Source organism: Gorilla gorilla, chromosome X (assembly GCF_029281585.2).
Source record: "Gorilla gorilla gorilla isolate KB3781 chromosome X, NHGRI_mGorGor1-v2.1_pri, whole genome shotgun sequence".
NCBI lineage: Eukaryota > Metazoa > Chordata > Mammalia > Primates > Hominidae > Gorilla > Gorilla gorilla.
The window spans coordinates 167,630,099-167,657,962 of record NC_073247.2 but is presented as its reverse complement, the minus strand read 5'-3'; the positions used below and the strand labels follow the sequence as shown (position 1 = coordinate 167,657,962).

The following is a 27,864-nucleotide window of genomic DNA, read 5'->3' as shown; positions in this document are numbered from 1 at the left end:
TGTTTGTATTTTAAATTTAATATCATAAACAATTTTTAAAGGTAATATAATATAGAAGTTCTCAGAATGAAACAAAAGGAAGGCTAAACTTCATTTTAGACTCATGGTAACACCAAAGCAATTTTAAGAATGTGAATAGGAAGCTAAACACTGCAAAGAGAATTCTTAAAAATCAGATTAGTTAAGAAATTTTGAAGAGAACTAAACTCTTCACACAGAAAACTTGAAAAGAATATTGATTAATCAAAAGCCTGTGAATCCTGGGACATACGTTTACTGATATCTATGGTGAATAGAGTCCAGGAGCAGTTGCATAATAAGTACATGTAAGGCCTAAGTTTAAGAATTGCAATTAGGAGTATTTTACATTTAATTTATAATCTTAGTAGAGGAAAAGTTCTGATGTGATTTTAAAAACAGAATCCCTTCTCGCCTTACTTACTTGGTACTTTAACCATTACAAATTTATTCAGGAAAACTAAAATTATTTAAAGAAGAGACATCTAGTTCTAGAGTAATCTGGCACATTCATATGTGAAAAAAATTAGAAATCACTTGATACATCTACAATACACAAATACACGTATAAACATTGTATTTTAATAATACTCTTTGTCACTTCAATTTAAATCATTCCATTATGAAAATTTCTTAATTGAAGGGAGACTATTTCTTCAAAACTCTAAATTAAACAGAGCTTTATCAATTAAGTTTACAGCAATATAGCCTTTAGAAATACATATTTCTTCATTTTATAATAATACTTCCCCTTTAAAAATTTGCCACGGTTTGTCACAGATTTAAAATACAAGGCACCTAATGCTATAAAAGAATAGTACAGTAAATGTAGTGTAAGTGAACCAGATATTTTCTCAAATACTTATTCTTTTTAAAGTCCCATGAAATTTGCACAAACATGCTTGTTGCATAAATTAAACATTTTTTGTGTAGTTAATTTGCAATATTCTACAAAACCCAAAAATATAATCCACACTTATTACAGGTAGCTTATTTTAGCATTTTACCTGTCAGAAATACTGGTCTATGAACACTTAAGTGATTTCTTGAAAACATTTTCATAATATATTCCAGCATTTAACATGTGAAAATAAAGTCCCAGAACATTAGGATTTATTCCTTGATTAGTTCAAATGATTTCAACAGCTGAATTCCTTGAGATGTGTAAGGCAGGTTGGTCCTTTGGATGGACTGTAGACTGAAACTTCCTATAACTGTAGTGATATGTACACAGCTACATAGCAAAGTGCTTCATTATGAAAATGAAGAAAACAGGTATGAGAAAAATATATTTTAGAGTTTCGAAGAACTGAAACTGTTATTTTTCAGACTAGGCACTGAAACATTTTTTCTACAAAAACTTGCCAGAGATTGTCTCTTCGCTGTATAGTTCCATTATCAAGCTAAAAACAGAAACCACAGAAATGTGATTAGATTATAATTTCACAGTTTTAGTTTTCTATAGTTTACATTTTAAAAAGCAAATTATCTTAAAATTGAAATACCTATTTTCACTGTATACATACTTAATAACTGGATACTCAAATTTGGAGTACTAAGAACTTATGAATGTGACTTCTATAGCAATGTCAAAAGCTGACATCAACACTAAAGACTGTGTATTAGCAGTTAGTTGTACTCCTGGTATATTCCACCATTACTCCTGCAAAGACAAAGACACCTGCCCACTCTATTCTACTCTATTGCAATCCATCCTCTCTAGTCTTCACTCTCTTCTTTACACAGCTCTCACTTCTAAAAATACTGAAACCTTGCTGGATATGGGTAGGTTTAAGTGTGAGTATGAGAACAATGCACAGCATACCCAAGAAAAATAATGCATAAATTACAGCATTAAAAAGCTTTCAAGAATACAAAGTCCTCACTTAATGTCATAGGTTCTAGGAAACTGACTTTAGGTCCCCGAATAACATTTTTTCGTTCAGTGTTGTTATGTTATAATGTTGATGCAAAAACAAAAGTTTTGCTGTAATTTTGCATAAAGTCACAGTTTATAAGAACCTACTGATGATGTTAAGTGAGGACTTACTGTAATTGTGTTTACTTTTTTTAAATTTAAAGATGGCACATAAACATATATTTAGTTCCACTTGTTCTCCAAAACCTCACTAAAAAGGAAACAAAGGGTTAAAAAAATATATTTTTTAACAGAAATAAGGTCTCACTATATTGCCCAGGCTAGTCTCAAACTCCTGAGCTCAAGTGATCCTCCCTCCTTGGCCTCCCAAAATGCTAGGATTACAGGCATGAGTTACTATGCCCAGCCTGGAATTTTTTTCTTAAAAGGAATAAACCACATTAACAAAAAGAAAAGTAGAGAGATGAGAAAATAACAGCCAACTCTTGGTTAGCAATGGAAAAACAGGACCAGATATCTCTGTAAGGAGGGGTGAAGAAACAACTAAAAACAAGAAGACTGGTATAATGTCTATAGAAAAAGCAGACAGACACTCAGATGCCCTCTCTTACTTTTCACAGTTGGCCAAGTGCCTTTTCTCTATCCCAGGAGAAGACTTTAAGGTTTACTCTCCAAAAAGGGTAGTAACAGAGAATCTCTGGATAAGGGAAATACCAGGACGAACCCTACATAGCTCAGTTATAAGTAACAATTTTTTAGTGACAACAATATAAACACTGACTACAGATATATCCAAAATTATGCAATAACTATACAGGGATGATGAGGAGGCCGAACTGATATGGAGACAGGAGGCATATGAGGTGGGAGCAGAGGAGGAGTAAACTTGAAAATAATCTGTCCTCATTGATCTTAGTGGGAAAGTCAGCTGAAGATGCCTAAAACCGAGAACTCATGAAACACAAGTCATAAGCGTGATACTTAGGGAGACAAGAAGGAAGATACCAAAAGAATCAGCTAAGAGTTTAATTTCCTCAGAGTGGGAAGAAAATGAAAGCAGGATGAGCAGGGCAGGGAAGGGCAGGGGTAACTGCCTTGTACAAAAAGTCTTGGAGAACTAGAGCTCAAACCATGTGCAGGTATAAACTAGATTTAAAAACAGCACACTAAAGAAAAACAGAAAACCAGGACAATTAGCTGTAGGTTAGAAGCAAGTTTACCATGAGAATAACGAAACTTAATCTTCAAGCCTAATATAAGTGTTAACAACTGACAGGAGTTGTACAATGTTCTAGATAGGGAGGGAAAACTCAGTAGCAATCAAGAAACATTTCAATATAAATTGCCTAAAGATGTCTTAGAAAAACTAGAAAAATTCTAGTAGTTTATTGTGATCTTTCATTCTAAATAATCACTTTTGTACCTGCAAAATCTGTATGTTACATTTAATTCAAGCTTTCATTCAGCAAAATATTAAATGTCATGTACTCTATCATCGAAGACATATAAAAGACACTATTTCTTAAAATGTAAAAAATGGAAAAATATTCCAGAAGCATTGTTAAATGACAAAGCAATGTCAGAGAATGAGGATAAACACTGTGCCAGTTATGTAAAACACACAAAGACTAGTATTTTCCAACCAGTATATTGTACCCCAGGATATTACATTTTTCTTTTATCATCAGAGAAAAAATATTTTTCTAAAGCATATTATTAAATAAAATGACCCTTAGCATGAATAAAAATGAGTTAAAACTTTCTGATCATTTGAGTCAGGCACTATTATACATACTTTATATTTACCAAGTATTTACTATTTTAACACCCTCATAAGGGAGGTTCTACTGTAATCCCATTTCACAAATAAGAAAGCCGGAGCATCAAGAGATTAAGAACCTTGCATAGGGCCACACAGCTAGTATGTGGAGAAGACGGAACTGGAGTCCAGGCTTTAGCCCCTTTAGCCTCTAAGGCTGTATTGCCTCTCAAACAACTAATTATAGAAAATCAACCCTTTGAATATGACACAGATAAGAACCTTATTCAATACTAAACCCAGCTCACATACAAACCTGGGCTACAGACAACAAACAGCTAACTAGCTCCATCCTCCTGAGAAACACTGTGCATAGAGATGAGACTCTCACACTGTTCGCTGTCTTCTGGAACTCTTAAGAAAAAAAAAAAGCAATAATTAAGGAAAGCTTTAGAGCTGAAAAGGAACCTCAAACCTTATTTATTCCATTGGCTGAAGCTATGTGGACAGGATGCAAGCCAGTGGCAGAACCACCACTAGGATAAAATTTCCCAAGAACTTGTCCCAAGTTAGCGTTTTTTGTTTTTGTTTTTTAAATAAGAGATAGGGTCTCACTTTTTGTTTTTTAAATAAGAGACAGGGTATCACTTTGTCACCCAGGCTAAAGTGTAGTGGTGCTATTATAGTTCACTGCAGCTTTGAATTCCTGGGCTCAAGTGATCCTCCTACCTCAGCCTCCCAAGTAGCTTGGGACTACAGGTATATGCCATCGTGTCTGGGTAATTTTTTTTTAAATTTTCTTAGAGACAGGGTCTTGATATGTTGCCCAGGCTGGTCTTGAGCTCCAGAGCCACTGGAACCAAGTTCTTTTTATAGCAAAATGTAAAAAGCTTTCATTCTTAAAAAGAAAGAAATTGGAAAGAAAAACTGAGGCAATACTATTCTATCATGAATTATGTTCAAGCCAATAAAAGTTTTCTATATTTAAGTTTGTTACGGCAAAACAGTAAACCTTTTGGTATTACCTGTGAATCACATTTTTTTTAAAAAAATGTAGTTACTAGGCAGGCAAATCACTTGTGGTCGGGAATTCAAGGCCAGCCTGGCTAACACGGTGAAACCTGCCTCTATTAAAAATACAAAAATTAGCTGGGCATGGTGGTGCACGCCTGTAATCCCAGCTACTCAGGAGGCTGAGGCAGGAGAATCACTTGAACCCAGGAGGCAGAGGTTGCAGTGAGCTGAGATCGTGCCATTGCACTCCAGGCTGGGCTACAGAGCAAGACTCTGTCAAGAAAGAGAAAAAAAGAAGAAAGAGAAGAAAGAGAAGAAAGAAAGAGGGAAAGAAAAGGAAAGAAAAAGAGAGAGAAAGAAAAAGAAAGAAAGAAAGAAAGAAAGAAAGAAAGAAAGAAGAAAGAAAGAAAGAAAGAGAAAGAATCTTATTACCCAAAAGATCTAAACAAATTATTTTCATCTGCCGTAACATATAAGTTATCATCTTTCAATAATTCCTCACAAAATCTCTAAAAGCTAGGCCAGCATGATGCAATTCTCAGTTATCTAGCAAACACTATTTTTAAAAATGTGTATTGGGACTAAACGTACCTCTGAATTCGATGTTTTCTGCATATAAAAGCAAATATTCTTCTGATTCCCACCATCACAGGATCCCAATTATTATAATGGCATAGGAGAGTTACAATAAAAAATGAAAAAAATACAAGGATAGCTCCTGCAAAAAATAACCAAGAAAACTGCACCTAAAAATAAAAGATAGAGGAAAAAACACACCCACAATTATCATTAAGGCAATTTTCCCCTTCAGTGTAAGTTTTCTGTTTGTGAAAACTAGCAGGAATAAGAACAATGGGAAGACAAAATTAAACACTGACAATGTATTAAGTGTATTATTATTATTAAATAAGAATTCAAGACTTCAACTTACTATTCCATGTACCTAAATTACCAACAACAATAGTTCTTGCTTGGAAAATAGGCTAAAGGAAAGCCAAGAAAGCATACTTTCCATTTATAGGCATTGTACACTTAGAGTAGAGATATACAGTATGAAACTTTGCTCCTGCACACCATGTTGCTCATTTCTTCTTCACTGTTTGCTGTCTAGTCTCAAGTGGGTCTCTCTCCCTCAGTTTCTGAAGTCATCTTCAAAAAATGTATATTTTCGGAAAAAGTTACAGTTGTAGTATGCTGTGTATGCTACAGTCCTTATGACAGTACCAAAAACAAATTAAGTGCAAATTTGACACTCAAAACTCGCTTATCTAGTAATAAATGAAAAAAGCTCAAAATTAAATAATGACCAAATAAAATAAAGAAAAAAAAATAGAAATATTTTTACTAAGGAATGTTAGCCAGAGAAGACAAGCAACAAGACAAGCCTCATCAGTGATGTCAACAAGTCTGATCCTCCAATCCATCATTTATCAGGGTTGTCAAGAAAATAAAAAATATCTGTAAGTAGGGTGGAGGTATTAAAATCAAAAAGAAAAAAAATAAGAAAAACAAATATATAAATAAAAAGAAAATAAAAAATAATGAGATGCCATCCAAAACAAAACTCATTCTTCCCTTTCACTAGTTCACTTTTACCATCTAGACTCGGCTAAAGATCAGAAACGATTGTCAAAGAAGCCTACACTGATCAACCACTGAGACTTAAGTGTAACACACACGAGGTTTGCTTTAAAAATAATGAAGAAAATAGTAACTTCTATCTATAAAATAGGGAAGGAAAACTGTGTTTGCCCTCTTTGAGAATTAAAAAAAAAAAAAAAAAAGGGCATGGAATCATACGTAAGACTCCCTCTGGTGGAAAACATATACTATTCCATTTCATAGCACCATTAGTCAGAGTAAACGAGTTTTGTGAGCATAATGTCTTTTATGAGGGAACTCACAATGCATAACACAAGAATAATAACTGACAATTTTTAACATGCATGCCCTATTTCTATGGTATTCATATACAATGACTGAGTCAGCCTAAGAACACCCCGGAAAGAATAGTCATTAAACTGAAAAGCCTTCATTTAGTTATGAAATTACCAATATATTTTAACATATTCCTGGAATATTTGCCAGAATGACTAATAATCAGGAAAAACCATGCTGCATTTAAATTATCCAAGATCAGAAAAGGTATTAAGAAGTTATAAATAATGCGATTAAAAATGTAGATATAGTTGATAGAATTATTTCATGAATATTCAACTAAAAACCTTATTTCATAACTGAATCAAAGCAAACTTAATAAAGATAGATAAAGCCCTAGAAGACTTTAGAAGGCAAGTTCACTTTTCACAATGTAGCTGTTTATATGTTGTCTCATAATAAAAAACTTCTAATTTGATTTCCAACAAGCTAAGACAAAAGAAATGAAGCCATTTATTACAACAAAGAAAATTACCTATGTAAACAAAAATTTTTTTTCTAATTCCTAAATATATCTGAATATCAAATAGAATATGATCAAGGATGCTTTCTATTATATAAAATGATTATAAATAGATTTAAATAACCAATTTGTTTCAAGCACAATGTTAATAAATGCTAACATTTCAGAAGCTATATATAAATACAGTTAGCTAATTAAACCTAAAAACCCTAGAAAAGTAGATTTCTCTTATCATGTTTGTGTTACAGTTCTGGACACACACTGCTGCTTTTTCCAGATGGAATCTCCCTAACCTCAATCCTGACACCAACACACAGCCTGCTCCTTTAACTGACTGCCCAGTTCTAGATATGAAGACAATCAAGAACACCAAATCTTTTCTTGATTGTCTTCATATCCAGAACTGGGCAATCAGTTAAAGTTTGGTTATGTTTTTATAATTAATTGCATGTGCATACATTTCCCCGTTTTGTCTTTACCCTAAAATACCTTATTAAACAAATTATAACCATTATTGTTTGTAATGATAATTATGAAATGACTAATCATTTAATACAATTAGGTCCCCTGTGACTATTTTCTTAAAAATTCCTGAACATTAAGCTGCAATTTTTTTCAATCTACGAAAGCTTTTGTTTTTAAAATATCAGTACAATAAAGATGATTTACACAGTAGTCTACCAAAATCCTCTAACAAGTAGCACCTTCCCAGTTTCACAACCAGTTTGGTTCATATTCAGGATTATGACCTGAAGATGAAGAAGGGCCTAGATATTACTTAAATCTATAAAAGAATGATGTGTAATAATGTGCAATGTTAGTGTTATATAGAATATCCACATTCTTTGAAAATGCAAGTTATGTAAGATAATTAATTCTCAATTAAGGAAAGAATCTCAGTTCTTTAACCATGACAAATAAGAATTTACTGACCATAAAACAAAGTTAAATATCAGTAAAGAATTATTTTATAAATAAAGAGGATATACAGCACTAAGCATATTTTGCTTTTATCTTTTTTTTTTTTTTTTTGAGATGGAGTCTTTTTCTGTTGCCCAGGCTGGAGCGCAGTGGCATGATCTTGGCTCACTGCAACCTCCACCTCCCGGGTTCAAGTGATTCTCCTGCCTCAGCCTCCCAAGTAGCTGGGATTACAGGTGCCTGCCATCACACCCAGCTAATGTTTGTATTGTTAGTAGAGACGGGGTTTCACCATGCTGGCCAGGCTGGTCTCGAACTCCTAACCTCAAGTGATCTGCCTGCCTCGGCCTCCCAAGTGCTGGGATTACAGGCGTGAGCCACTGTGCCTGGCTAAGACCTAGAGAAAAATAGGTTTAAAATTTTGATTATTGCTTGTACACATTATAAGCCTTTGGGCCTTGAAATATTTCCCTCTTCAAATTATATTAGACTAAAACACACATACACACACACACACACACACACACACACACACACACATACACTTCTGTGACTTAGTAGTTGCAGTTAAAAGTTAAATGCCTACATATACTGAACTGTGTGATAAATGGCTATGCTCCATCTTTCAGTGCTGGGCAACAGCATACCTCTGTTCTTCCTGCTACACTCAGGAGCACTGAATAAACTCTTCCCTTCTAGGCTGCTGGCAGCAACATCCCAGATTCTCTTTTCTGTGGTGTTAGCATTGCCAATATTTATCACGAGAATCCCCACATCCATACTAGGCCTTCAGAGAAAAGGGATGGGATACCCACTCTGCTGAGTCCAGAGAGAGATGGCTAACTTTTACTGCAAACAGCATGATTCCTGTGCTGCTCATTCAGCACAGTGTGAAGGAGCCTGTGACAGGGTTTATCGCAGAAACTAAAATGCTTGTATGATAAAATGTGACTTACCAAAGAACATCTGGAACAGAATCAGCTCAAAAACTGGAGAACTACATATGAAGATGATGCCCTTAACTTAGAAATTTAGGGAAAAAATGGAAAAGCTAAAAATGGAAATTATCTATTTCTTCGGTACTTTCTATATTTCTATGTAGTAAAGCACCTTGGGAGAGAAAGCATCAAGTATTATTTATGTTTGTATCCTTATAATTTAATCACATCTCAACTTTCATTAGGTTTGTTTTAATAACACACCTAAAATATCTATGAATAATAAATAGTTTCCTTACCTTTTGCATACACATGTCAGCTATTATGGACAGAGGTATTGTAAGGCTTAGTGCAAGTGTGCCTATCAATGATGAGGTAAGAAAGCAGCCCCTAAAAAAAAGAAAATATACATTTCTATATTTAAAAAATTAAACAACCAAAGAAAAACACTGAACAAAGACTTTCTATCCTATAATATAGGCCTGTGAGATCAGGAGCAAAGATAAGGGGCTAGGATGGATTGAAACATAAAATATAATAAAGTTATTAAGATGATTCTCAAAGTTTTTCTTCAAATATTAAAAATACAAATATATAAGTATAAAAAGCTCAAAATATTTTATGCTATTTTCAAGATCTGTTTACAGATATTATTCAACTTTGGGTGTATAGCTTATATTTCATTAATTTTTAAAAAAAACTGTTGAACAGTTATTACAGTTTTGTGATGATTTGTAGATAACAAAGAAAACTGCATTATTAACATTACAGGACAATACTTCACACATAGACTTTAAGGAAGTGATAAGCCAACATGTGATTCTGTCACCAAGCAAAAATATCTCACCTTCATGAACACTAAAATCATGTGTTACTCTTTTGATTTGGCTTGGCATAAAAAAAGAAAGACTTGAATATTCTTAAAAAATATTTTCTTGTTGTTTTCCATTTTTCTAACAATTGTCCTAACCAAAAGCTAAGTAAGCTCTTTATTTTCACCTTGAATTATCAATGTGGGTATGAAATTTTGAAATATCTATCTGCATACAATTTTGTTGAATTGAAAGAAAATATTACACCCAGTGGAGACAGATGAACCATTTATAAAGACTGATAATTTGGGCATATAAGGAGAAAATGAATTATAAGCCAAGATAAAACCATAATGTATATCGTTAGGACTACAGATCCATGGAAGTTATAGGCAAGTAAAATCTAGCTCAGTATATGTCAGCATTAATAATGCTGTCCTGCAATAAAAGGGGCTATCTGTCAATAAAGTGTCACTAGAAGTAATGAACAGAGGCTGAACAACGAGTCCTTATTGATGAGGTAAAGGAAACAAGTACTTGTGGTTCCCACTACTTAGCTGCTCTGTGAAAAGAGCATTCGGGGTCAAATACAGCATATGTTCTTGGATGTTTATCATGTAGAGTACTATAATAAAAAACCTGGGAGGTAGAATTATAAAGCCTGTTTGACTTAATCCAGCTGTTAAGGTGGATCCAATTTAGCTAAAGGCTAAAGCCTTTTGTCATCTGTTAATAGTTAAGGTTAAAAAAATCGAGTATCTAAAATGTACATAACTAAAGATGAAAAAATTAATGAGCAAATGGATTATGATTTTAAAGAATTTTAGATCAGCAAAGGAGTTTAGATAAGAACATAAATTACTACAATACAAAGTAAATCTTTAAGTATTACACAAAAGAGAGTGATATGGGGGATACCAAGAAAATAGGTATTTCTTAACTGGGCAGGGAGACACAGCACTATAGGCAGAGCATTAAGGAAGACTCCACAAAAAAGTCTATTTCTGTTGCAGTCTTTTGCAAGGGAAAACTAGTTAACAGTTTCAATGGGTATGTAATAAAATTCATTTTATTCACTTATGTTTTATTCATTCTATTCATTTCAAATTTCTATTAAATAAAAATAGGACTAAGTATAAAGCTCTGTTATTTGAAAGGTCTCTCAAACTCCATACATGATACTGTCTTCAAACTATTTTAAGTTTATTATCGCATATCAGTATATTGAATATACAGCATATCAAAGTATGTTAACATCTCAAATCAATCACAGTTTAAGGTTTACATATCTGGCTCACCCATATGAAAGGTCCTGAAAATAAATAAAACAAAAACACCTATGAACAAGCAAACAGATATTCCAAAGCCTCTTAAATAAGCACCATCTCCTGGATTCTCAACTAGAACTCATGCACTCATACTTGGCACACATACCTCATATGTTTGGATATCCATTAGATAATGACTACTTTCATTTGCATAATACTCCACTTTCTAAAACATTTTTACAGATTTACACCATTCATATTCATTCTTTCCTTCAACAAGTATTTATTGAGCTCCTTCTGTGGACAAGGTACTACTCTAGAATGGGCACACAGAAGTTAAAAAACAAAGTCCCTGCTCTAGTGGAGTTAAAGTATTCAGTTGTATGTGTGTTGCAGAATGGGGTGCACGGGAAGGGCCACCAGCAAACAGACAAATATAAACGCTTAAAATATCCAAAAATTAATCAACTGATAATAATTGGAGAATAAACAGTACATACCACAACCACAGGAACTCTGAGAGTACTGTTCCAATAAGGCCATTAATGATAATGCACATTAATACTACTTTATTGGGAAACTCGAAGTCCTCAAATCCAGTATAATGAAGTAAAAAGAAACCTGGCCATAAGAGCAGCAGATTAAACAAACCTACAAAACCTGAACATGTATAAAAGAGACAAGAGTTAAAATTGATTTATTTCTATTTTCCAAGCTTATTAACTCTAAAATCAAAATTAGATTTTGCACAAAAGCACTCTGGGAGGTTTCCTTAGCTAAAACTTCTGTTGGTTTGTTTTTAAGTCAGTCCTGTGAATAGCTCAACACCATTAAAAAAAAACTGTCTGAAGCAACTGGTGATCACTCAGTTCAACTATCCACATTGTATGGGAGCAACTACTATGGAATAAACCACTTAGGACAACTCAACAAGAAGGGTTGTTAACCTTAGCTACTGATAATATAGTGCCCTAGAACTTAAAAGAAATAACTGGTATGTATGTGTTTGTGTACTCAGCCTAAATTAATTTTGAGGAATTAGATGGTTTGCTCTCTGATTCAATTATTTATGTCCAAAACACTTGTGCTTTGCAAGAAATAATGGAAGAAGGTTCCAAAGGAGATAAAACTCTTGGTTCCTGCATTCCCAGACCTCTAACTAGTTAGTGAGAAAGTATGTACACACAAAGAGCTATTCAACGTATGAGCAAAGTACCACTGACTAGTTATTAAGGAAAGCCATCCCACATAGTGGTTAAGTGTGTGCTCGGCAGTCTGACTGCCTGGGTCCAATCCCAGCTCTATATATCACTCAATAGTAGTGCAAGCCTTATACCTCTTTAAGCCTCAGTTTTCCAATCTATAAGCATAAAATAACATTTAATAATATTTAATTAGGTTTCTGGGAAGATTAGACAAAACACATAAAATATAGCATAGTATCTGGCACATGGTAAGCACTTAATAAAAGTTAGCTAATATTATTATAGAAATTAAGTTTATATATGACTATATACATGTAAAAGTAAAGAATATAAAGAAAAAAGATTACAATTCTATAATAAATTTTGTTGTACTTCCTATACAGTTTATGTCACAAATTTGCTATATGATTTATGTAACTATACAGCTTTCTTAAAAGAAAATTAAATTACAGTAGATATATAATTGATACTTACCATGTCACCTAAATAATAAACCAGTCATTAGGATGCCTAGTTAAATCTTAACAGGGCAGGAGCACCCACTCTCTGTCTGATGCTAAAGACTCACAGCCACCCCACTTCTGTGAAGGGGGGCAAATAAGTCTGCCTTTCCCAGCAAGTTCCCACCCTCCACTCCACCCCATCTTCTGCAGCTCATGACTAACTGATGGAGGCTTTACGAGGCCAGCCATCACGACTCAAGGCCCAGACATATTAGCTGCTCTCCCTCTGCTCCCTGCCTCAGTACCTGCAATGAATTGGGCCAAACCTCAGTTATACTTGTGCGCCACACGGTTCTTTCCCCTTCTCTATCTTGCTTCCTTCACTGCAAGTTTTTCCTTCAGTGAACTCCCCACAAAAAATCACCCACACAAATTCCCCATCTCATATCCTGTTTTAGGGAGCCCAACTATTATGGTTTGGCTCTGTGTCCCCACCCAAATCTCATCTTGACTTGTAATCCCCACGTGTCAGGGAGGGACCTGGTGGGAAGTGACTGGATCATGGGGGTGGTTTCCCCCATGCTGTTCCCATCATAGTGAGTTCTTACAAGATTTGATGGTTTTAAAGTGTTTGGCAGTTCCCCCTTCTCAAGTTCTCTCTTTCTTGCCAGTGTGTAAAACATGCCTTGCTTCCCCTTCACCTTACGTCATGATTGTAAGTTTCCTGAGGCCTCCCCAGCCATGCAGAACTGTGAGTCAATTAAACCTCTTTTGTTTATAAATTACCCAGTCTCAGGTAGTTCTTTATAGCAGTGTGAAAACAGACTAATACACCAACTTACATCTATTGATTAAAAAAAAACAACAAAAGAACACATATACAGCAAGGACACATGACCTAAAATGCTTAAATAACATTACAAAGTTGTTTTAATGAAACACCAAAATGTGGCATTACCAAGATCTAAATCTATTTTCTAGTCCGTGAAGTGCTGAGTCTATGAAATCCCACATAAATTAACATCCTTTGACCTAGAGACAAAAGTCCCAATGACCCCACCTATTCCCTCGACTGCCCAGAATCTGGCGCCATATGCCTTTCTGTTCTTCTTCCACAAAGCGAAGTTCCAGCACAATCATTCAGATCTACTCACTGCTCCCTGTTAAGCCTCTGCTCACACTCCCTTGCCTGAAGAGCCCCCAACATCCCAATCCTAACTTCTCCAAATCCTGTCTATTCTAAAGCCCAGGGCAGATCAATATTGCTTTACATATCACATCACATATGAACAGGACCAACACAAGCCACATGTCTATATGCACTCTCCCTAATATGAGTAAATTAAGCAATTTTTCTTGCAAGTTGTCAATGTATAAATTTTTAAAAAGTACCACTGACCCAACCACCTACCTATAACACTAAAAAAAACTAGCATTTTATTCCATTCCAAATAAAATTTTCTATGACTCTCAAATAAAATATCATTAAAATTATCTTTTCTTTTTTAAGAGACAGCATCTTACTCTGTTACCCAGGCTAGAGTGCAGAGACACAATCATAGCTCACTGCAGACTCGAACTCCTGGACTCAAGTGATTCTCCTGCGTCAGCCTCTCATGCAGCTGGGATTACAAACACATGTAACCAAACCTGGCTATTATGCTATATTTCTTGAATTCTATATTTAAAAAGAATTTAAGCAATCATTCAGCCTCACGGCTTTTCAAACATTTTATTTTTGTTAGTCTTTAGGTACAAGTATTTAATCTATTTTTAGTTTTAAAATAGTTTTAAAATAGTCTTTTTTAAAAAAAATTAAATAGAAATGCAGTCTCCCTATGTTGCCCAGGCTGATCTTGAATCCCTGGCTTCAAGCAGTCCTCCTGCCTCAGCCTCTCAAAGTGCTGGGATCACAGGCGTGAGCCACAATGCCCAGCCATAAGAAAAATCTTTACTATAAATTAAATTCTAATGCAAAATGCTCAACAAAGTAGAGCTGTTCCACAGGTGAAGCAGCAAAGGAGTCCAAGAACTAGACCCCTGCATGCAACTGTATTTCCTTCCAACCATCCCAGAAGCCTACCTATTCCCTAAATCACAGTTTAGAGGCCATTCATCTAGTCCAATTTCCTCATATTTCAGATGCCTGTGAGATAAATAAAGTTACAACAGCTGGATTCCAGGTCTCCTGACTCCTTGTAAGCTGCACTTTGAACTCTTATCACGGAGCTTCTTTATCTATTTATATTCAGATATCTTTTGAAAGATTATCTTCTCAATGTGTTCTTCGTCTGCAGTCCTACAGATATCGCAAGTTCTTTCCTGAACTGATGTCAGGCAAAGGAAAATTTATAAACCATATCCAGAAACTATAATTGGGTAATTTGAGAATGAATCTATGTTATAAAAGTGTCTGTGTCTTAAAGATAAAATGCAAATGAAAAGCATTTAAATGGCCCACAATTTTTAATGTACATAAGTACATAGACTGCGACAGCATTAAACATATAATTCGGGGGCAGTCTCCCCAGTCCTTTGCTAACTATTCGAAAATGGCAAAATGTAAAATACAGCAGGTAAACTCTCACATGCTTATAAGAGCATAAATCTGTCCTATCAGTGAGATAAATATCTGACTTGCAGTCTGAAGACATCAATTTGAAAAAAGTGTTAGGAGTTTCTTTCTGTCTCACACTGAGGAGATGGGCACTCCCTCATAGGTGCACAACTATGCAGGATAAAGTAAGGAAAACATTGGGACTGGCCTTCATAATCTTTAAATGGTTTTAAAGAATCATACGGAAGAAAAAAAAAGGCTTCCCTATTCCCTCCAAAAAACAAAAGCAAAACCCTGTGTTAATCATTTAGAGTAAATAGCCTCCCAAGTTACATATATTCTTACCAAAGAACATTGGAATATCCAACTTGTCTTCTCTATCTACTTTTCTCTTAATCATAACAATATAGACAGCATAGAGCATGGCTCCAGCAAGAGACCAAATGGAACCTGTAAAAATGGACGTGATTTAAAGCAATCACTCATTAGCTCATTCAATATACGCTTAAAATCCAATAATGTGTCAGATAATATTGCAAGAATATACAAAAGTGAAAAGATATATAATGATATAAATCACCTTTATATTGATATAAAGATATATAAAGAAAAGATATAGCCTACCCCATCCAAGTCTTCTAGGAGTACAGGAAGGAGTTTAATGTGTTAACAAATAAATGCAAAAGCATTCACCTCAATGATCCGACCAAAACCTATACATATTATAATAATACAACTCCAAAGTAACACTTTGTTTTTAATTTAGAAATGCATGTTTCTTATTTTACCCTACATAAACAATCTTGACACCTGGCATTTTCCAACTTAACAAATGTTTTTTTCCATCACTAAGCTGTTGCTTGTATTGTCTTCCTTACCCCCATATACCATTCTTAATATGTATTGCACTACCACTCCCATCTTAAAGGCTCTGTTAAAGTTCCATTTCTTCCACAAAGCATCCTCTTTCTAATCGGCTGTATTTCTGTCCTGTCTTCTGTTTTAGACAATACTTACTATTGTCAAGTATGGTATTAGTTTAATCCCTAGTAGCTTCATTTTATAAATCTCATATTGTTCCAAATCAAGAACTCCTTGAAAACTGCAAACACATAATTTATACTTTTTAATGTTCCGAAATAGCTAACATAATACAGATCTCACAGTACATGAATAATAAATACTGATTCTCTTTATTAACTCTCAAAAACATTTAAACTTTTCCAAACAGCTAAATAATGTTCTGCCAAGTGGTCATATTCAATACTTTAATCAATTATTCAAAAGACGAATGTTTTATTACATTTTTTTTATTATTTTCAAACATTTTTTAAAGCTAAGGAAAAGCCTGTCAACAAAATCTTGCATACACATGCACATACCAAATACATACATTGTTTTATATACACAAAGCTGCTCTGGGTGAGAAAGAGGTGAGGAGGTTCAAAGCACAGCTCACTGGGTAGTAGCTAGGAATAATTCAGAAAGCATTGTTCTATTCAATAAACCTCAAATATCTAAAGAAGTATTCAAAGAGAAATAATTAATCTAGGTTTATTTTTTATTATGAGGTCTCACTATGCTGCCCAGGCTGGTATTGAACTCCTGGCCTCAAGCAATCCTCCCACCTTGGCCTCCCAAAGCACTGGGATAACAGGCATGAGTCACCATGCTCAGGCCAGCTAGGTTCTGATTACTTTTGTTTTTGTTAAGTCTAAGCAATGGATCAAAATCTAAGTGTTCACCATAGCAATAACTATGAATCAAGAATCAAGAGTAAGTGACAATATTCGTGGGTGAAGATATGACAGCAACAGGAAATTTGTATAGCCTCAAAGTATCCCCCACAAGATGCTTATTACTTACAGTGGGAAATATTAGTAACTTTACACTGGAGTAGGGTGGTTAATTTTAACCACCTTAAAATTAACATTACCAGCAACAGGACAAATCAATATCATGTGCCTTTTGGTAGAATGCACTGATCAGGAAACAATATCACTTCCATTATATTCTTACCAAAAATGCACAACCTCAATTTAACCAAAGAAAATGTCAGACAAATGCAAACTGAGGAACATTCTACAAACCAACTAGGTGGTACCCTACAAAAGTGTCAAGGTCATAAAAGACAAGAAGACTGAGGAACACTTCTGCATTTAAAGGAAACTAAGGAAACATGACAATTAAATGCAATAAATGATCCTGGATCAGAAAAAGAACATTAGTGGAAAAAATGGCAAAATTTGAAAAGGCTTTATAGATAACAGTATCATAATCAACGTTAATTTCTGATTTTTATAACTGTATAATATTTATGTAAGTTGTTAACATTTGAAAAATCTGGGTGAAGGCTATGAGAATTCACTAAACTATTTACGCATTTTTTTATGTTATTTCCAAAGGAAAAGTTCAAAAAAAAACACCCTGCTAGTGCCTACCCTTCGTACGTTCATCTGTGCACATGAGCACGCACACGTAACTTTCTTGTTTACTCTAACAGAGAGAATCCAGAGTCAAGTACTTACCTATTGTATCTCTTCCAGCAGATTTTTCAGACCCTGACAGGTTTACCAGTACAACACCTCCAATGCTATGAGAATAACAGTCATTAATGATGAGCTAAAGAATTCTGAAAAGGCTAATCATAAAGATAAAAATTATTTATAAGTGATCAAGACTAATCTCAACTTTGGGTAAAACTATCAAATAATTTAGCAATTTCAATAATAATATCTAACAATATCAATATAATATAGTGTTATATTTGTATTAACTCATTTAATCCTCACAAAATGTACAATATTATACCTTATAAGGAAGTCTTATTACTGCCATTCCCATTTTACATGTGAAAGCTAATACACAAAGAGGTAAGGTAACTTGACCAAGATCACATAGCCGAGACTGAAATACAGGCAGTTTTACTCCAGAGTCCAGTGCTTTTATGTGCTATGCTATCCACTGTCTTTCAGTTAAGAATGAATTAACCAACTTGTCATCCCTTTCCAATCTTTCTTTTGGATTATACAAATATATCAAACCCATATAAATCCACCAATGGTACTACTCTTGCTTATTGGTAAAATCTAAATTAACAGTAAAACTATCCTTACGTGCTTAAACAATTTCACTAATCTCATGATTTTAGTGGATAAAAATAAGACTGAATTAAGGATGTAGAGATATCAGAGGTCATTCATAAACTCAATTGTTATTTTCTGGGCATCTAATATGGGCAAAGCACTGGGTTACAGAAGTGAACAATACAGATGTGGTTCCTGTCCTCAGGGAACTCTTTACATTGTCTATTTCTATGAATCTTATAAATTGTAACACGTTTTCAAGTAGATGAGATATTGCTAATTAAAAAAAAAATTAGCCTAATTCTCTCACCCTGATGAGAAAGACCAGTGTGGCAGTGGGAGAGGAAGATGAAAGAAAATATGTATTCCCTTACGGAAAGATGTCATCAGAACTCAAGTGTAGTCCTTACACTAAATATGCAAACCCTTCAATTAAATCATCACAATTTTCTGTAATAATCACTGTTCATATTCAGATTCAGCTATTATTTATTGAGTATCCACAATATATTAGAAACCAGGGATTTTGTTTCCATTTAAATGATGATGATTATGATAATGGCTAAATATAGTGAGCACCTCCTGTTGCGTATCAGACATTGTTCCAAGCACTTTAGAACTTCTACTCATTTAATCCTCATAATAATCCTATGAGAGAAATCCTATTATTATCCCCAATATACAGATGAGAAAATTGGCACAGAAATGTAAGGAACTTGTTCAAGGTCTCAAAACTAGTAATGATGGAGATGGGATTGGATTCCAAGTTGTTTGGCTTGAGGCCACACTCTTGTCTCTCAATTGATGAAATGAGATTTCTTTGCTTAGATTCCCTTCAAGATTGTTGCTATGTAAAATTCTTTTTATAGCCTCAGAAATTGAATCTCTTAGTAAAATGCCAATTCAAAACAAAATATTAAACAATGTTTAATACATAATTCTTAAGAACATATACTTACTCAAAAAATTTCTAAGTAACACTTTTTTTTAAAGGTACAGATAGTAAATATTTTAGGCTTCTGGGCCACATGGTATTGCAATTCAGCTCTGCCTCTGTAGTGCTAAAATGGCCATAGACAATTTGCAAATAGATGAGAGTGGCTGTGTTCTAATACAATCTGATTTACAAAACCAGCAGCTGACCCAACATAGTTTGCCAACCTCTGTTCGTCTACCTACTTTAATGAGAAGAAGTAATGTACTCTGTCAAAATACTTACAAGTTCAATATTTTATATCCATTTCCTTCTTTATCAAGTCTTTATTAAGATACCACGAAGAAAAGTTATAAATTAGCACATATTTTAAATAAAGTTAAATAAAACCTCATTTACTTCTCCAATACAAACATATTTCCCTAATGCAAAAATTTGCTCGGCTTAAAACATTAGTAAACCATGTAAAAGAATAAATCCCTAGTGGCCATAAAGTCTAAATGATAAATTAGTTGGATCAACCAGCTGCCCATTGGAGCAACCGTGGTTAATTTACCCTTATAACTAAAAAAGAAAAACATTTAATATTAAGAGCTACCAGTCTTCTATGATTGCCCAATACCAGACACTTCATAGCTATTACCACTAAACTTTAAAACAAGGCTGCAAGGTAAAATAGATAATATCATTTTCTCAACTAGGAAACCCTTTCAGAGTTTAAGGAAACTGCCCCAGGGCAAACAGCAGAGCTCTTATTCAATCTCAGCTTTGATAACCAAGAAACACTACTCTCCATCAAATCATCCTGCTACCTTCTCTGATTTTGTTTCATAAAATAAGTTTTATTAAACCAACACATCTTTTTTCAATACTGTCTATGGGCAAAGCCCTATGCTAGGTCTTTGATGACACAAATATAAAACAAGGCTATGGCCTTCAAGGGTTTACAAACCAGTAGGGAAGACAAGACAAACATACACAAAGTTAAATTAAAATATTTAAGTATAGTTATCAGCAACACTCATATTATGCAGTAGTGCAAAACTGCCAAATGAATTATACAGAAAATAACTGAAACATCACCTGAGGCTTAGACAATTACAGAAAACTGAATGTTAGCTTTCTAAGAGAAGTAGAAAAAGGAAAAATAAAAATCAAACAAAGAGGGGAAATTGCCTTAAGAAAAAGAAATAGAAACTTGGGAGATTATGAGGATTAAGCTGCCACATTAAGTGTGAACGTCAGTCCAATACTTGATGAGTCTGCAGACACATGAATGGGAACCAAAGCAGCCTTGGGGTTTTCCCTCTGGTTACCCTACCCAGGAAGGTGTAGAAACCTAGTGCAGGATGTGACAGGGCTAAGTAGCATCATGTCCACTTAAAGCCTTCTTTTATCCACATCTTTCTTTGCTCTTACAATACAAACTACCCTGGTGCCACTATCAGAAATTGTAATATTGTATTTTTAAGCAGAGTAAACTAGCTATCACACTATATGCTTACCTTAAAATTACAGCTAATAGTTTAGAAAGGGTAAATCTATCTCCACTGTTACTTGGAAATACTGCAGCAAGGATTAAGGTAAAAAGTCCTATGAGGAGAAAAGAATTTAAAAATGGTACATGAGTTTAAATACTGTCAACATTTTTACTACCAACTTCATTGTTTAAATAAGCAAATTATATACCTACCTTTCAAATTATTTTTGTCACTCTTAACTAAGAAAATGACTGCAGTTAAGTAATGACTAGACTGAAATGTTTAAAGTTCATGCATAAAATAGCCTCCAAACTAAACCATGTTTATTTCAACAGTACAGATCACGTACAGTCCTATTTATTTTAAACTAATAGGAAACTTAAATCTTATTGAGAGTAACATGCTGACTTCATCATAATCAAGCCTGTGTCCCTAAAGTTATTTTTATAGCTTTAAAAATACTTTTGTCTTCCAGATTTGAAAGGTGATTCAATCTTAAAAATAAAACACCTATCATAGGGCAAATTATAGTTCTGAAATAAGCAATTACATTTTAGCCAAAGGGTCTAGAAAAAGATCTCTGGAAAGGATGTGTGAAGGGAAAGGCAACTACAATACAAACGGCCAGCCTATAAAACTGTAATATGTTGTTATATAAAAAATATTGTAAAGTATTTGAAGGAACATAAATAGCACAGGCTAAGGCATGAAACTACAGTCATGCTTAACAACAGGGATAAATACAGAGAAAATGTGTGTCATTAGGCAATGTCATCCTTGTGCCACCATCATAGAGCATACTCACACAAACCTAAATGGTATAGCCTACTACACAGCTAGGCTATATGCTATAAGCCTATTGCTTGTAGGCTACCAACTTGTATGGCATGCTACCGTATTGAATACTGTAGGCAACTGTAACACAATGGTAAGTATTTGTGTATCCAAACATATTTAAACATAGAAAAGGTACAGTAAAAATACAGTATTATAATCTTATGGGACCACCATCGTATATGCAGTCTGTTGTAGACTGAAACATCATATGCAGCACCTGACTGTATACAGATTAAAAGGCAGTTATAATAGACTAATGTATATTAGAACTAATGTAAGAAGCTATAACAAGATTAAAATGTTGTACATGTACACATATATATACCAGAAATACATACACTGATTTATAATGCAGATTTTTAAAGACAAATTTCTTACCGGAAGTTGAAGATAAAATATTAACTATAGCAACTTGTGTGTCTGAAAGTGCTTCTTGATATGACAAATTTGCCAAAAACCACTAAAGAAAAAGAAAACCAAAGTGAACCCTAATGAAAGACATGTTTACATCTGTCATTACAATTCAGAATTCCCTTTTTTGTTCTCCTCCTAAATACTGTTCTCACAAGATGTTTTAAAAGCTGCTTTGTATTGAAAAAATCACAGGCTCCCAAAAAAGACAAACATTTATAATCAGACCTAAGACCATGATACCCAATTGCCCTTAAAATTTAACAATAGTTGGTTAACAATTAGCATTCAGGGTTTTTTTTATGAGTAAAATCAAGTATCAAATCAATTTAAAAATTTGCTTTATCTAGGCTGCGTGTAGTGGCTCATGCCTGTAATCCCAGTACTTTGGGAGGCTGAGGTGGGTGGATTGCTTGAGCCCAGAAAGACCAGCCTGGGCAACACAGTGAAACCCCATTTCTACAAAAAAAAATACAAAAATTAGCCAGGCATGGTAGTGTACACCTGTAATCCCAGCTACTCAGGAGGCTGAGGTGGGAGGATTACTTGAGCCTGGGAGGTTGAGGCTGCAGTGAGGCATAACTGCCTCACTGCACTTCAGCCTAGGTGACAGAGAGACCATTTCTCAAAAAAAATAAATTGCTTTATCTAAGTACTGCTGACACTCTGTTAAGTTTATCTAAATCATATTTAAATTTGAGAAAATTCTCCAACATTAGAATATATACAGATGAATACAGCATAATGAGAAATCTATTAAACCAGATTATGTGCATGGATATGGATGGACCTAGCTAGCTAGCTGGATTGAAAAATAAAAGGCTATATTCACTTTGGAAATTTAGAAATGTCCTATGAAAATGATAATTTATTGATTAATTGTGATTGCTTTTCTGAATCTCAGTTTGGAGACACAACCCAAAGAGTTCTCATAACTTTGGATACAGTGAAGGAAGTTTTCCAGCTATCAGGACTTTTTTTAAAAAATTCTTTCTTCTCTTCCACTTATCTAGGTTAGGATGGAGAATAAGAAATAATACTTTTTTTGATGAAGGTTGGCAGGATGTGTGTGTGTCCAAAGTTCAGTAATTTTCACTGATAATTCATCCATTTTTTTGTGGATAACACTTTTTTACTATCTGAAACAATGCTACTATGAATATCTTAATTCTAGTACACACCTGCCACCTGGTGCATAAGTACATGAGTGTCACCAAAGCATATACTAAGAGGTAGATTGCTGGGTCAAGCAAACTAAACTAATGGCTGGTTTTTGGTGTCTCTGTTACTTACACTGGTTGACTCGAAGAGTTATTCCACCAAATGACTTATCTCTATTAAGAGAAGGACATCTCTCGATCTCTCTCAGAGCTTGTGGCTGAGTAGTTTTACACTAGTATTTACATTGCAAAGAAGTAGTAGAGACACATGATTGTAGAGCACTACCAGAACGCAGCAGATGGCTGAGAGCCTAGTAGTCTCCATTCAGTCCATACTGTACTCAAGGCTGAAGCCAGAATGAAACTGTGGCAACGTGGTTCTGATTCCATCTGCAATCCTTTGATTTCCTAGATAATTTCACATGCCTATCTAGATAGGTCTCGAACTCCTGACCTCAGGTAGTCGACCCAACTCAGCCTCCCACAGTGCTGAGATTACAGGCATGAGCCACCACGACCTGCTAGGAGTTCACGCTTTAGTTGGGGAAAATATACAATAAGCAAGCCAATTTTTAAAAAGAGAACTGCAATTAGAGTTAAATGCTACAAAGACAATCTCACAGGAAGATGGGATGTAGAATGATAAGGCTCTCAGAATAGTAAGAGAAACTATTGCTTCTTACGATGTTTGTCTTTCTTTGTATCAGTGCTCAGCTGAGTCTGCAGTGCTTCAGAGGCAGCTTTCATTTTATAAAAATCTATGATTTCTCCTTCCAGTTGTTTTTCTCTTCCTCGAGCTTCCTTATCTCCTCCTGTTGAATCATTTTAAGATGCTCGAATTTGTCCTGCAGCTGTGAAACCAATGTGCAGTTGTGACACCAAAGCAGTGTGGCTGAACACCCAGAAGAATATGCTTTTTTCTGATTATCAAACAAACCCAAATCATCACAGTAGAGCACGATCTTAATAACAATCTCAAAAACTCAGGAGTAAACACTCAGATATGGAATTTTTCTTTTCTTCTTTTTTCCTTTTATAAGATGGAGTCTCACTCTGTTGCCCAGGCTGGAGTGCACTGGTGCGATCTCAGCTCACTGCAACCTCCATCTCCCAGTTCAAATGATTCTCCTGCCTCAGCCTCTTGAGTAGCTGGGACTACAGGCATGCACCACCACTACAGGCGTGTGCCACCACACCTGGCTAATTTTTGTATTTTTAGTAGAGATGGGGTTTTGCCATGTTGGCCAGGCTGGTCTCGAACTCCTGACCTCAGGTGATCCTCCCGCTTTGGCCTCCCAAAGACTTTTTTTTTTTTAAATATAGAGACAAGTTCTCAGTACGTTGCCCAGGCTGGTCTCAAACTCCTAAGCTCAAGTGATCCTCCCACCTCAGCTTCCCAAAGTGCTGGGACTGACAGGATGCAGTGGCTCATGCTTGTAAACTCAGCACTTTGGGAGGCCAAGGTGGGAGGATCTCTTGAGCCCAGGAGTTCAAGACCAGACTGGGTGATATAGCACAATAGTAAACTTCAACAGGAGAGAGAATCTGTAAACTTGAATATAGATCTTCTGAAATTATCCAGTCAGAGGACAAAGAAAAAAAGAATAAAAAAGAGAAAAGAAGGCTGGGTGTGGTGGCTCAAGCCTGTAATCCCAACACTTTGGGAGGCCGAGGCAGGCAGATTAAGAGGTCAGGAGTTCAAGACCAGCCTGTCCAACATGACAAAGCCCCATCTCTACTAAAAATACAAAAATTAGCCGGGTGTGGTGGCACACACCTGTAGTCCCAGCTACTTGGGAGGCTGAGGCAGGAGAATCGCTTGAACCCAGGAGGCGGAGGTTGGAGTGCAATGTGAGCCGAGACCACACATTACACTCCAGCCTGGGTGACAGAGCATGACTCTGTCTCAAAAAAAAAAAAAAAGAAAGAAAAAAAAAGAGACAGAGAAAAGAAAGCCAACAAGACACCATTAGGCAAACCATTGTCAGGTTATGGGAGTTTGGGAAGGAAAGTAGAGAAAGGAGAAGAAAGCTTATTTAAAGAATGGCTGAAAACTGCCTAAATCATGGGAAAGATTTAGACATCTAAATCCATGAAGCTAAAAGATTCCTAAAGAGGTTCAAACCAAATAGATACTCACCAAGTCACAATATAATCAAATAGTCAAAAGTTAAAGAAACTTTGCAGGTCAGGACAGAATCGAATAATACATTCAAAGTGCTGAAAGAAAAAAACTGCCAGCAACTAATACTATGTCTGACAAAGCTGTCCTTCAGAAAGAAAAAAGAAATAAGGTGTTTCCTCGACAAACAAAGCTGAGGGCATTCAGGACCACTAGGTCTACCTTAAAAAAATGCTTAATGGAGTTTTTCAAGTAAAAATGAATGAAGTTGGGAGCAGTGGCTCATGCCTGTAATCCCATTTTGGGAGGCTGAGGTGGGTGGATCACCTGAGGTCGGGAGGTCAAGACCAGCCTGGCCAACATGGCAAAACCCCACCTCCAGTAAAAATACAAAAAATTAGCCAGGTATGAAGGCCACTGAGATCGTGCCACTGCACTCCAGCCTGGGTGACAAGAGTCAAACTACACTTCAAAAACAAAAAACAAAACAAACAAAAAAAACAAAACTTGAGGCCTGGCCTTCTGCTCCTCTCCAACCTCCCCTTCTCTGGGCCCAAGCCACCTTGGCTGAGGAGGGGGCGAGGAGGTGTGAGCCCCTGCCAGGAACCCCCTGCCCGGACCAAGTACTCGGCCCCCAGGCCTGCGTTCAGTGAGGCCTCCCGTGGCGTCAGCATGTTCGTGTGGAGGAATGTGGAAGGTCACTCTGCGGCCGTGTTCCCCTGGTACTCCATCCCCTTCCTCACCCCTCCCTGCAGCCACAGGAGGCCCAGCAACCTGCCAGTCACTCAGTGGCCTCCAACCAGAGAAAACAACCTGCCAAGATGGCAGCTGTTGCTCATGAGCGTCCACCAGGTGGGACAGGGAGTGTTGACCCTGGGCAGCCCCCTGGAGCCACCTGCCCTGAAAGCCCAGGGCCCGCAACCCCACACACTTTGGGGGTGGTGGAACCTGGTAAAAGCTCACCTCCCACCATGGAGGAGGAGCCCTGGGCCCCTCAGGGGAGTCCCTGCTGAACAGTGAGACAGAGAATGACCATGATGATGCTTTCCTCTCCATCATGTCTCCTGACACCCAGTTGCCTCTACCACTCAGATGATGTCAGGCCCAGTCCCTCAGTGCCCTGCGCAAGGAACAGGACTCATCTTCTGAGAAGGATGGACGCAGCACCAACAAATGTGACAAGGACATCGGTGGCCCATGAGTGGTGGTCATGATCTTCAGCAAGCGGCACCAGGCCCTGGCAGGGAGCACCAGGGTCACTCCAACCAGGATATCCGGACCGTCAGCCAGATGCTGACTCTGGCCCAAAGACTTCTATTCAGTATGGAGCTCCAGGCCACTTTGCAGCCCCTGGTGAGGGAGGTGTACATACCATGAATTGTGGGACCTTCAGAGCTTTTCACTTTTCGGAAAATAGCTCCTGTTGGGGCTACAAGATGGAGTGTGAAGAGGGCCTTGGGCCACAGGGAGGTGCCTGTGGACTAGGGGGAGTTCATGCACCCCTTCTTTCCCCAGAGGGGCTGGACTCAGGTGAGTATGGGGGTGGGGGCTCCTGCACTTCGACACAGGCAGCGGGAGGGTTTTCTCCCCATTCCCTCTGCATTCCCAACTTGAGCTATACTTTTTAAGAAAGTGATTCACCCTGCCTTTGCCCCCTTCCCCAGAACAGAACACGTTGATCATGGGCGATATTTTTCATTGTGCCAAAAAGTTGCCATGACCATCATTAAACCTGTTTAACACCAAATAATAAGGAAAATAAAATAAAAAATTCGGGCTTGGTGCAGAAACTAACCCCAAATAAATCACCTACCAAAATATTTACATAATGGTGGAAATATTCCAAAATTCAATATTTTGGGATTTATACACAAAAGATAAACAAATTAGGAACCAAGAGGCTGCCGGAAGGGAAAAACGGGGCCTGGGAAGGCCGTTGTGAGGAATGAGCTGGGCCTAAAGAGGCCACTGGCAGGCGGGAGCTGGGCCTGCCGAAGCGGCTGAGAGGCAGGAGCTTTGGACTCGGGAGGCCGCAATGAGGCAAGAGCTAGCTGGGCATGGAGAGTCCGCTGTGAGTCCGCTGTGAGTCCGGGCCCGTGCAGGCCTTCGAGAGGCAGGAGGCCGGGCCTGCAAAGGCCCACTGGAGGTCAAGTTCTGGGCCTGAAGAGGCCACCAAAAGTCAAAAGCGGGGCCTGGTAAGGCCGCCAAGAGCCATGAGCTGGTCTGGGCTGAAAGAGGCCACTGGGAGGCAGGAGGAGCTGGGCCTGGAGAGGCTGACTCGAGGAAGTTTTGCACCTGGAGAGGCCGCCGAGAGGACGGAGCTGGGCCCGGGGAGGCCGACTTGCTGCTCTTCCAGGCCCAATTCCAGGCCGACTTGACGACGACTTGGGCCTGCAGAGGCCGCCGGGAGGCCGGAGCTGGGCCTGGAGAGGCCGACTTCAGGACGATTTGGGCCTGCAGAGGCCGCCGGGAGGCCCAAGCTGGGCCTAGAGGAGCCCACTGACCTTGCCATCGGAGGGCAGGAGCTGAGCCTGGAGAGGCCACCGTGAGGCCTGAGTTGGGCCTGGGGAGCTTGGCTTCGGGAAGTGGTGGGCCTACCAGGGCTGCTGGGAGCTGGG

At 36.9% G+C, this 27,864-nt stretch overlaps 1 protein-coding gene across 3 annotated transcripts; it reads right to left on the bottom strand.

The window, feature by feature from the left end:
• LOC129530133 (solute carrier family 35 member F5-like) lies at positions 1–26,338 on the bottom strand. Of its 3 annotated transcripts, XM_063703237.1 has the most exons (10): positions 26,210–26,338; positions 23,808–23,975; positions 20,741–20,828; positions 17,744–17,808; positions 15,561–15,665; positions 11,511–11,670; positions 9,230–9,320; positions 5,262–5,416; positions 3,973–4,070; positions 1–1,421 (listed from the first exon to the last, which is right to left on the bottom strand). In XM_063703237.1, exons 2-9 carry the CDS (start codon positions 23,869–23,871, stop codon positions 3,995–3,997), a joined length of 804 nt encoding a protein of 267 aa, XP_063559307.1. In that variant the 5' UTR covers positions 23,872–23,975; positions 26,210–26,338; the 3' UTR covers positions 1–1,421; positions 3,973–3,994. The 3 variants fall into 3 exon arrangements, with proteins under 3 accessions (XP_063559307.1, XP_063559308.1, XP_063559305.1); XM_063703238.1 differs by lacking the exon at positions 26,210–26,338 and having other exon boundaries at positions 1–1,267; positions 23,808–24,243; XM_063703235.1 differs by lacking the exon at positions 26,210–26,338 and having other exon boundaries at positions 23,808–24,242.
• Positions 26,339–27,864: the final 1,526 nt, after the last annotated feature.

Excerpts from the sequence above, each read along its gene's own strand:
- LOC129530133 (XM_063703237.1), bottom strand. The coding sequence starts at position 23,871 with ATGAAAGCTGCCTCTGAAGCACTGCAGACTCAGCTGAGCACTGATACA. Across the intron at positions 20,829-23,807 it reads TACAAAGAAAGACAAACATC|GACTTTTTACCTTAATCCTT; the intron begins GTAAGAAGCAAT and ends TTCTCCTCATAG. Across the intron at positions 4,071-5,261 it reads AGAAAACATCGAATTCAGAG|AGTTCCAGAAGACAGCGAAC; the intron begins GTACGTTTAGTC and ends TTTTTTCTTAAG.